The sequence below is a fragment of the Echinops telfairi genome, unplaced genomic scaffold, assembly GCF_000313985.2.
Source record: "Echinops telfairi isolate 266 unplaced genomic scaffold, ASM31398v2 ScPeMD7_9;HRSCAF=40, whole genome shotgun sequence".
Lineage (NCBI taxonomy): Eukaryota > Metazoa > Chordata > Mammalia > Afrosoricida > Tenrecidae > Echinops > Echinops telfairi.
The window spans coordinates 80,328,337-80,340,396 of record NW_022103906.1 but is presented as its reverse complement, the minus strand read 5'-3'; the positions used below and the strand labels follow the sequence as shown (position 1 = coordinate 80,340,396).

General features: G+C 38.3%; 1 protein-coding gene across 2 annotated transcripts in view; it reads left to right on the top strand.

The window, feature by feature from the left end:
- Positions 1-12,060, top strand: part of FAM228B (family with sequence similarity 228 member B) — a 48,243-nt gene that overhangs the window by 16,556 nt on the left and 19,627 nt on the right. For both annotated transcript variants that reach the window (XM_045286923.1, XM_045286922.1), the window contains exons 3-4: positions 1,090-1,281; positions 5,035-5,115. In XM_045286923.1, coding sequence (XP_045142858.1) covers positions 1,090-1,281; positions 5,035-5,115 — 273 coding nt within the window. The remainder of the gene's footprint in view (positions 1-1,089; positions 1,282-5,034; positions 5,116-12,060) is intronic.

Here is a 12,060-nt window from a genome sequence, read left to right as displayed (position 1 = left end):
CCTTTAGGAGTGTTTTCCAGTCCAGTCTGTTGGGGCTCCATGCCCTGGCCTCAAAGTCCACCTTCAGGGTTCCCTGGGGACCTTGCCACTCTGTTCCCTTGCTGTTCTGTTGCACCCCCTTACTGCTTTGCCTCGGTGTGGCTGGATCAGATCGGGTGCAATTCCCTTACTGTTTCTCCGGTGTTGCCTCCTGTAGGACTATGGGTTAGTGAGGGGCGTCATGTCTCATAGTGGGGCCGGATATGTGGTACTTTCTGTGGACTGGCTGCTCTAATTGGGAACATCGTCCTCAGCCTGGTGGGCCAGGATGTGCTCCACTCTCTCCTCCTCCCCCTTCAACTGCTCCCGTGTGCTCTGATCAGATATGTCCCTCTCCCAGAGCTGCAGATTCAATGCCGTCCTTTGAAATAAATTCTTCTGGGGGGATTCTTCATATCTACTTGCTATATTGTCACTCTTCTTAAAGTTTTGTAGATAATGTTTTGTTGTCTGTCTCCCAGAGAGCAGATAGGTTGTTGTCTCATTTGTCTGTATATTCCTTGGTTCTCGCACAGTGTGTGTTCTATAGTTGAAGCCGAATAAGTACATGGGCTGTTATTATGGGTTATTATTATGAATATAAAGTTTAAAATTTTAAAAATCTTAGAACAAGACAATTTTAGTATAATATGTCTTTAAAACCCCCAAACTTTTTATTCATTGTGAATTGGATGAAGATTTACACTGTAGATCCATTTTCTATTCAACAATTCCTATATATTTTTCTTTATCTCAATGACTACAGTTTCCATAATGTTACATCACTTATCCCCCTTCCTTCCTCTGTTTCTTGTTTCCATTACTACTTTTTCTTTCCTAACCCTTGTCCTTGAGTAAAGGTGCCCCTTTGATCTCCTATGGTTGATTTCTCTAATGTGTCTCTTCCTCACTAATGTTCTTGCTCCTTTTATTGACCTGTCTATTGTTTGGCTGAAAATTGAGCCAGGGGGTGAGTTCATTTCCAGAATGGAAGGGTAACTAAGGATCATAATCTCAGGTTCTCAGCCCTCTCTTTAGGATAATCTATCTTTTTCTCTCACTGTTTACTAGGAACTAGATAAGTATGTACAACACCATGATTTCTTAAATGCAAGAAGAAAAGAGATGTTATATAAGAGATGGATTGATCATGTGGCAGATCCTCTCCAGAAGAAAATTATAGAAAAAGTCTGTTCACATAAGAAGATTAAGCAGAGGAGACAAGAGGAACTCGAGGACTTTTTACAATATGTAAATAAAAAGGTACTAAGAGGTCATGTAATATTTTCTTCAGTTGGTTTAAAGACTATGGCCATCTTAGGTCTTTATTAATCATCTGAGATAGTTAAAGTGTATTGTGCTAACCTGGCTGATAAACACATGTGGGGTTAATTGAAGGGCGGAGGGATAAATGCTCGGTGAGCCTTGCCTTTCTAGTTCTCGGGTCTCTTGCTTTCTGATGGTCGGACCAGGTAGTAGCTTCCTTAGCAGTTCCCTGCTTCAGCTGTCTAGACTCACTTCCTGCAAGACATCCCTGAGGAAAAGCCACATGGACCTACCCCAATGCAGTCCTGGGTGCTGGAGCAGCTGTGTGGAGACCCCTGCCAGCATTGAGATGCTAACACGCTTACTGATTCAGCTTTACTCCTACAGTCAGTGTCATTGGGTGTGTTTTGTGAGATTGAGGAGGACTCTGTAGATGGGTGTTGGACATATGGGTAAATGTTGGGTTTATGGGCTTGGGTAGCACTGGGTTGGGATGCTTTCTTAATGTATACTTACCCTTTATATAAAACTCTCTCTTATACATATGAGTTTCTGTGGATTTGTTTCTCTAATGTACCCAGACTAACACATCATCCAAACAGCTTTTGCCTTCCCTTCTACATAATGATATGAAGACAAGTAAAAAAAATAAGCACACGTACTAGAGTTTTGGTTCATACGTGTGTTGTTTTATTCCAAACAACATGCTTCAATAGGTCTCTGTGATCAGCAAATGGCTGCAAACAAGTTTTCTCAGAAGTTTGAGCATTGTTAGGGGGTCTGGGGAAAAAGAAACGTCCCATCAAAGCAGCAACGGCCTCCTGGACCAGTTAAATTCAAGACAGAGAGGTCCGCTCTTAAGTGAAAACTGTGTATGCTGTTCTGTTTTTGGAGGGGGAGATTCCAAAGGAGTAATCATGGTAGATTTCCTTAAAGGATGTAGGATGATCACAGGGGCTTATTAGGGAGAATGTTAAGGAAATATAAAACTGCATTGGCAAGGAAAAAGCCAGGGAAGTTGAGTCAAGTATTGCTTCCTCATTTTGACAATGCACCTGCTTATTCCTTGAGGGCAGCAAAGTCTGTCTTGTGAGGTGTTTTTGTTGGAAGCCTTACCCCAACCACTCCACAGCTTGGATCTTGCTCCCTCGGATTTGATTTTCTTCCCAACCAACGAAAGTTCAACGGAGCATGATCTGAGTCCCTGGGAGACGTCCACATTGCCATTTCTGTGTGGTGTCAGTTGAGCACGGAATTCTTTGAGGAAGAGTTAGAGAAGTGGAAACCCGCCTTCAGAAGTATTTAGACTTAGATTGAGGATATGTGGAGAAACATATTTAGTTTGTTTAATAAAGGTTTCTATGATTTGTAGTAATACTTTTTAATTTACCTTATCTAAGGGGGTACCCCCGCAAAATGGAATATTTTTTTCAAAGCTATGTATTTAAATTTTTTTCCCAAAGCAACCTTATCACCCTCAAAGTACTCCCCATTACACTAATACAATTGTCAAATCTGCAATTTCATTCTTGGAAACACTTTTCTTTTTTTCTTTTAAGTCATTTTATTGGGGGCTTGTACAACTCTTGTCACAATCCATACATACATCCATTGTGTCAAGCACATTTGTACATTTGTCGCCATCATCATTCTCAAAACATTTGCTTTCTGCTTGAGCCCTTGGTATCATTTCCTCATTTTTCCCCTCCCTCCCCGCCCCACCTCATGAACCCTTGATAATTTATAAATTATTTTTTACTTTGTCATGTCTTACACTGTCCAAAGTCTCTCTTCACCCACTTTTTTGTTGTCCGTCCCCCAGGGAGTGAGTTAAATGTAGATCCTTATAATCAGTTCCCCCTTTTTATCCCACCTTCCCTCCAACCTCCCAGTATCGCCACTCACACCACTGGTCCCGAAGGGATCATCCGTCCTGGATTCCCTGTGTTTCCAATTCCTATCTGTACCAGTGTACATCCTCTGGTCCAGCCAGATTTGTAAGGTAGAATTGGGATCATGATAGTGGATGGGGAGGAAGCACTTAGGAACTAGAGGTAGGTTGTACATTTCATCGTTGCTACACTGCACCCTGACTGGCTAGTTTCCTCCCTGAGACTCTTCTGTAAGGGGATGTCCAGTTGTCTGCAGATGGGCTTTGGCTACTCACTCCACACTGCTCCGCATTCTCAATGATAAGATTTTTGTTCTTTGAAGCCTGATAACTGATCCCTTCGGCACCTCGTGATCACACAGGCTGGTGTGCTTCTTCCATGTGGGCTTTGTTGCTTCTGAGCTAGATGGCCACTTGTTTATCTTCAAACCTTTAAGACCCCAGATGCTATATCCTTTGATAGCTGGGCACCATCAGCATTTTTCACCAACTTTTCTTGTGTGCCCGCTTTGTCTTCAGCGATTGTGTTGGGAAGATGAGCATCATGGAATGCCAGTTTAATAGAACAAAGTGTTCTTATGCTGAGGGAGTACTTGAGTGGAGGTCCAATGTCCATCTGCTACCTTAGTACTAAACCTTTAAATATATGCACATAGATCTATTTCCCCATCATCATATATATATTTACATATGTACATGTCTATATTTAGACCTCTATAAATGCCCTTTGCCTCTTAGTTCTTTCCTCTATTTCCTTTTACAGAAACATCTTCAAACTTATCTGTTTGGAAAGCTGACAGCACCTCCCTTTTTTGTGTGTGTGGATTTAAATATGCACATTGCAAGTTTTTTTCCTTTGTTTTTCCCATGTAATTTTAATTTATACTTAATTTATTATTTTTATTTACAATTTTTGTTGGGATGTAACACACATTGAGTAAATACAACTTAATGAAGTTTCACATATGAACAGAGTGGTGTGATCAGTACTGAGGTCAAGATAATTTTTTCTAGCACTGCACCCTCATCCAGTAGGGCTAAGTGCTATTCAGAATTCTCTGGCCATCTATTAATTTTCCCTATGCGTGTATGTCATGTGTAATCTCTGTGTAGTGTGAACAGCTAATGTGCTTAGCTGCTAACAGGGAGGGTGGTGGTTTGCTTCCACTCTGAGGCCTGATCTCCTTCCAGAGTAGCAGCCCCTGCAAGCCCTGTGGCATACGAGTTCTGCTTGGACATACGTCATGTAATCACCTACTGTACTGACCTATTAAAACACTCAACTCTCTAGTATCAGGACTAAGGAGCTTTGGTGGCATACTGGTTTACTTGTAAGTTGGCAACTAACTGTTCAAAACCACCAGGCTTTCCAAGCGAGCAAGATGAGGCCTTCTACTCCTGTAAACATTTCCCGTGTCAGAAACCCTTTGTGGCAGTTCCGCTTTGTCCTGTAGGGTCCCCATCACGTGTCAGAATTGACACCATGGCAGGGAGCTAGTTAAAATTAGATCTCATTTTTATTTTATTCTGGTACAAAATTATTTGTAAAAATGAATAGATATTTCTATTCTTATATATTTTTAAGAGATCTGAGATGTCCAGCTAATAAGCATTTAAATATGAACTTCTGAATCTTACTGATGGAAGTAATTTCCTTCCATCACTAGTATTTATTACCTGAATAGATGAAAGTTACTTTCAAAATTGGCCGTCTTTTCCCTTTTCTATTTGTTATTGATAGTATTTTGAAGCATAGAAATGTTGTTGTATATATATTAGATTATCAGGTTCTGTATTACTCAGAACTGATTGTGCACCTCTTGTACTTTCTTATGTGTGGTTTTATTTCTTTCCTATAGGGAAATGTATTTATAGAACATTATGATCCAAACGAATATGACCCTTTTTACATGACCAAAGAGGACCCCAATTTTCTGAAGGTAGGGTAGATCTCTTATTTTACCTTTAATACTATGGGTTGAGTTGTTTGAGTAGGCCTGTAGTATTTTCTGGGAGGAAGTAACATTTTAAGACAAATTTCCCTACACGTGGATGAAGCCTCTGGTGAGTCCCCTCTGACCAAGGACCAGGGATGTGAACAGCCTTGCTATCGTGCAGAGTGTTTTGGGAAGTGGATTATTGCAGATGTAGTTAAGTTAAACTGAACACTTTATTATTTGATCTCCCTTTTGATCCATTTTAAATTTGTTGTAGTTTTTAATATTTTCTACTTTCTTTTCAATTGAATTTTAATCTGTTTTTACCTTATTGTTTATTTTGGGGGGGGGCACAAAAATGGTTTTCTGTATATGAAATCCACAGTAGGTAAATGTATAGAGACAGTAATTGGATTAGTGTTACCTTGGGGTTATGGTAGGGCAGGTTGTGGGGAAATGGGGAGGTACTAATGATGAGTATAAGTATGAAGAAAATGTACTAAAATTGATTGTGGTGAGGGCTATACAACTTTTCTTGATATGATTGAACTATTGAATTGTGTGATATGTGAATTATATGCCAATAAAACTGTTAAAAAAGAGAATTATTTCCTAACTGTATTTTGTAGTTGTTAGGTACCCTCGAGTTGTTCTGACTCAAGCAACCTTTCTTAGAATGAAACGTTGCTCAGTCCTGAACATCCACACAATTGTCATCTTGGAGCACAGGGTTGCAGTCACTGTGTGAATCCATCTCACTGAGGGTCTTCCTCTTTTTCACCAACTTTCTATGTTACCAAGCACGGTATCCTTTCCAGGGACAGTCTCTCCTCATCTGCCCACAGCATTTGAGACCAGGTCTCACTGTCCTTGTTTCTAAGGAACATTCTGATTGTACTTCTGAGACAGATGAGTTGGTTCTTCCGGTAGCCATGGTACTTTGCATAACCTTCATGCCACATCCTCATCTGAACTGGCTTGTATTTCTAGATCTCCCTGTAGATGTACTGCTGCAACAGTTCTTGAGTTATCTTCACCAACATTTTGCTTATGATATTATTCAATATTTTTCACACTTTTTGTTCATTGTTATTTGGAATGGGCACAAATATGAATGTCTCAGTTGGTTGGCTAGATAGCTGTCTTCCAAATTTCTTGGCTTGAATGAGTGAGTACTTCCAGTGGTTCATCAGTTTATTGAAACCTTTCGATTGATATTCCATCTATGTCTGGAGCCTTGTTTCCTGTTATGTCTTCAGCTTGGGTTTCTTGCTTCAATAGCATTGGTTCTTGATCATATGCTATCTCTTGAAATGGTTGAATGTCAACTAGTTCTTTTTGGTACAGTGACTGTGTATTTCTCCTTCCATCTTCTTTTGATACTTCCTGCATTGATCAATATTTTGTTCTTTGGATCCTTCAGTAGTAAAACTTGAGGCTTGATTTTGTTTTGTTTTGTTTTATTTTTAGCTCTTTCAGCTTGAGAAGTGCTAGCCTTTTGGGCTCTCTAAGCCCAGGTGGTTGCACATTTCATTGTATTTCACTTTGTCTTCTTGAGCTCCCTTTTAACCTTGTCTGTTTGGCCCTTTTATTTAATCATTTCTTCGATTTGCTTTAACTACTCTACAGTCAAGAATAAGTTTCAGAATCTCTTTTGACATCAACTTTGGTATTTCCCCCCCTGTCTTTTTAATGATCTTTTGCTTTCTTTGTGGATGATGTTCTTGCTGTCATGTCACAGCTGAGGTCTTCTGTCACTAATGTTCAATGTGTCAAATCGGTTCTTGAGATATTTTGAGGATTCAGGTGGAAATATACTCAAGGTTGTGTTTTGGTTGTGAACTTCTTATAATTTTCTTCAACTACAGCCTAAACTTACACATGAGTAATTGTTCCACAGTCAGCCCCTGGCCTTTTTTGCCTGCTGATAGTGAGTGTCTGCATGGTCTTTTCCCACAGATGTAAACAATTTGGTGCCTGTGTGTTCCGTCTTGCACCTTCTATATGTATAATCTTCATATCTATTATTGACAAAAGGTATTTGCAATGATGAAGTTGTTGGTCTTGCAAAATCCTATCATGCAATCTCCAGTTTAGTTTCTATCACTAAGACCTATGTTTTTTAACTATGGTTCCTTCCTCTTTTAACATAACTTTCACATTCTAATCACCAGTAATTATCAATGCATCTTAATTGTGTGTTTGATCAATTCTAGACTTAAGAAGTTGATAGTATTCTTCAGCTTCTTCACCATTAACTTTAATTGTTGGTCTATACATTTGAATACCAGTTATATTAACTGGACTTCCTTGTAGGTATATAGATATTATCACAAACAACATTGAACTTCAAGATAGATCTTGAAATGTTCTTTTTTTTATCATCTTATTGGGGGCTTGTACAGCTCTTATCACAATTCATTGTGTCAAGCATGTTTATACATATGTTGCCATCATCATTTTCAAGAAATGTTCTTTTTTATTTTGCATACCACACTGTTACTCTTGAATCTATCATTCCCAGCACAGTAAACCTCTTTTCTGATTCAAAACTGCCAATATCAGTCCACATCAGTTCACTAATGCTTAGGATGTCCATTTTTATGCATTCTATGTCATTTGAACAACTTCCAGTTTTCCTAGACTCATATCTTGTGCACATTCTGATTAATTAAATGATGCTTGTAGCTGGGTTTTCCCCCCTCGTTTTGCATTGTGTCCCCTCAGCAATGAAAGTCCAGAAGCTTCTCTCCATCAGGCAGCTGTTCCTCAGGGCCTCATCCCCCGGCACGCTCTCTGACAAGAGGTCACTGCTGTCCATACGGTTTTCAGAAATGGACCATCTGTTTACTCTTCGCCATTGGTTCTTAGTCTTGAGGCTCCTCCTGAAATCTGTTCACCCTGGGAGACCCTGCTGGTATTTGAAATATCAGTGACATATCTTCCAGCCTCACAGTGATACACCAGCCACCACATTATGAAAAATTGACAGAGATGTGGTGATTTCCAGATCTTAGAGAGTAACAACAAAAAACCCCAAACCAATGTAAATAAAACCTAAGATTAAAAAACGATTCTATAAGAATTATAAAATATGATTATATAATTAAATACTTAAAATTTTTGTAAGCCTTCACATTTGTTTCAAAAGTAATATATTTTCACGATCAATATGAAAACTAATTTGAAATAAAGGGGGAGACCTTCATTATTCCATTACTTAGAATGATATCATACTAGACTTCCACTGGGCATTGTATGTCCAGTGGCCGATTCTCTGATTCTCCTACATGCATGCATAGACATACACTTTTTGGAAGAAGCATGTCACCACATTTCACATACAATTGCACCAACAGTGTGTGAGGGTTCAGATCCCTTTACATCTTCTCCATCATTTGCTATTTTATTTTTTGTTTTTGAACTCTGCAATTAGTCTGGTGAGAAGTGGTATCTCATCAGTGTTTTGATTTGTATCTCTTGAATGGCTAGTGATCATGAGCATTTTTTCATGTTTCTTGGTCTTTTGGCCTCTTGCAGTAGCATGTTGTAATTTTCTTCATACAAGTCTTGTTTCTCTGAGTGGCTTTATTCTTAGGTATTTCATCTTTTACATGGCTTTTTTTTTGACATGGCTCTGGTGAATGGTGTTGTTCCTTTGATTCCCTTTTAAGAGCTCTCTTCATTCGTGTACAGGAAACAGATTCAGTTTTGTGTGTTTATCTTGTACCCTGTCACGTTGCCAACTATTTCAGTTATCCCTAATGATTTTCTTGTCAAATCTTTGTGGCTTTCTACAATGGAATCATATATCTGTAAATAGAGACTTCTTCTTTGCCAATTTGGAAAAATGTAAGCTGTTAAGCCCCACATTTAAAACTTTGAAAAATTTATATGCCGTCATGAATGTGACAGCATCCCAATCTCAGACTTTATTGAGGAGGTCAGTAAAGACATTAATGATGTGATTTTATTGTATAATGGAACATATCAGCATTAGGAAGCTCTCACATAACTCTGTGGTCAATTTTTTTTCCAAATGAGGAATTTATGATGTTTCAGAGTCATGCACCGGCAGAGGATCTCTTCAAAAAGCAAGGTAGATGAATGGATTTCAGTCTAGCAGAGTATGAAAAGTTGATTTATATGGTTTCAGATTTTGCATTATATCCCTTAAGAAACTACTACTGGTCAAAGTTTGACTTGGTATTAAAGAAGAAAATCTACAATGACCTAAAAATGATATAAAAATATTGCTTCCTTTTCCAACTATATGACTGTATGGATTATCTTCATTTCCTTCAGCTAAAATAATTTATGCCAGTAAATTGAATGCAGAAACAGATATGGGACTTTGTCTTGTACTAAGCTAGATATTAAAGAGATTTATAAAACTGTAATCCAATGTCACGCTTTTCACAACTTTTTTTGCTTTAGAAAACATATTTATTTATATATTTGTAAAAGAAATGTTTATTTTTATTACAATATTACTACTACTATAACCAATTGCCATCAAGCCATTTGTAACTCCAGGTGACCCCATGCACACCAGAGTAAAACTTGCTCCATTGCATGTCCAGTGGCTGATTCTCTGGAAGCTGACCTTCAAAACCTTCATTTCAAGGCATCTCTGTGTGGACTCACACTTCCGACCTTCCGACCTTCGTAGCCAAACATATTAACCATTCGCACCCCAACGACTTTTCAGAATAACCCCAGGTGCTCTCCGCATTCCCCTCTGCTTCCCTCTGGACCCTCAGCCACATGGGGAAGGTGTGGCTCAAATGCACTCCTCCAAAAGATTCAATGGAAATGGCACTCAGTCTCTGCTATTCTTCTGGAACACACGAGCCTAACTACGAGTCAGATCCTACTGGAGGGATTTGGCAGGATCCTTCATCAGTATCCCTTACAGTCTAAACTGTCAAGATCATTAAAAATAAAGAAAGGTGGGAAAACTCTCTCAGCTGAGAGGAGATGGCGGAGTCGTGGCAATGAAATGTGATGGGATCCTTCACGTCTGCTGTTTTCTGTTGGTCACAGAGACTGATCTTGGTAAAATGCGGTGGTGGTGAGCCTGACCTGGCTCCACGTGACTTCTTTTCGTTTCTGTGAATGAAGAGGGGCATGTAAGGCCAGCGAATTGACAACATCAAACAGCTGAAATTCCTACTTCCTTCTTAGAAGTGGTCCATGTTGCTCCAACATAAAGTCTTACAGACACAGGAGCTAAATAACTGTTCTTTTTTTTTTAAAAATCATTTTCTTGGAGGCTCTCACAACTCTTACCACAATCCATCCATCGATCCATTGTTTCAAGCACATTTGTATATTTGTTGTCACCATCATTCTCAAAACATTTGCTTTCTGCTTGAGCCCTTGGTATCAACAAGTAACTGTTCTTGAGATCCTTCACTCACTCACTGCCATGGTGGTGATTCTGACCCATAGCTTTTTCTTATAAAAAGTCATGTTGAATGTAATTGGTTTAGCATTGTTTTGTTTTGTTTTTTTATTTTAAAAATAATTTTATTGGCTCGTACAGCTCTTACCACAATCTATACATACATTCATTGTGTCAAGCACACTTGTATATTGCTTTTTTAAAAATTTAATCATTTTATTTGGGGTTCGTACAACTCTTATCACAATCCATACACACATCCATTGTGTCAAGCAATTGTACATTTGTCGCCATCATCATTCTCAAAACATTTGATGTCTACTTGAGTCCTTGGTATCAGCTCCTCATTTTAAAAATTTTAAGTGAATTAATAAATCAACAATTTATTAACTTTTATTTTAAATTAGATGAAGGATTAAAAAGCAAACCCATTTTTTATTCAACAATTTATGTAATTTTTTTACACATTTTGTTTCATATCACTGATTGCAACCTTCACAGTGTAACATCACTTATCCCACCTACTCTTTATGTTTCCAATTTCCATTCCTCCTTTTTGCCTAACCCTTCTGAACTTTATCCTTGGACAAAGGCTGCCCTTGATCTCAAATGGTTGACTGTGCTGAGAAGTGTGAACCACCTTAGTGTTTAAATAAACAATTGAAGATATTCTTACTTTTAAGTTCCAATTTAGTAAATATGACTAATCCACAAGCACAAAAGCTTCTTAGAATTGATAATAAAAACAACAATCATCATCATCATAATGGGTTTTGAAATGAAAACGTTCAAGAATCACTGGGTTTATATCTCTACTCAAATTCTTGTGGTTTACACCTATACAAAGGAAACTACAAAATACAAGAAAAAAACCCGAGACCTATATAAATGGAAGAGTAGACCATACGCATGGATAGGAAGATTCAATGTTGTGAAAATGTTAACCATACCCAAAGTGATGTGTAGATATAATACACTTCCAATCCAAATTCCACCATCATTCTTTAAAGAGGTGTGAAAATGATGAATAGCCAATTTTATAGGGAAAGGAAAGAGATTCTGGATATTCAAAGCATTCCTAAAGAAAGAAAACAGAGGAGACCTTACACTATTCTATTTCCAAACCTATTACACAGCCACTCAAAACAACACTCAAAAAAGTGCTCAAAACAGTCTGGTACTCATGCCATGACAGACACATAGAGCAATGGAGCAAAACTGAGAACTTAAGAGTACATTCATATACCTGTGGACAAAGCGTTAAAATGAAGTCAGTGAGGGAGATAATCTCTAAGAAACGGTACTGGACAAACGATACCAATTCACAGAAAAATGAAACAGGACCCATATCTCTCACCATATGTAAAAATGAACTCACATAAAAGAATTTATTGATAGAAAAGGTTTTCTTAAAAGCTGGAAATGGAGATACTGGAAATCTCATTCACTGCTGGTGGGACGGCAAAGTGATGTAGCCATGTGGCAAAGAGTGTGGCACGTCTTTAAATGTTGGAAATATAAAGACCACATGATCCAGCAAT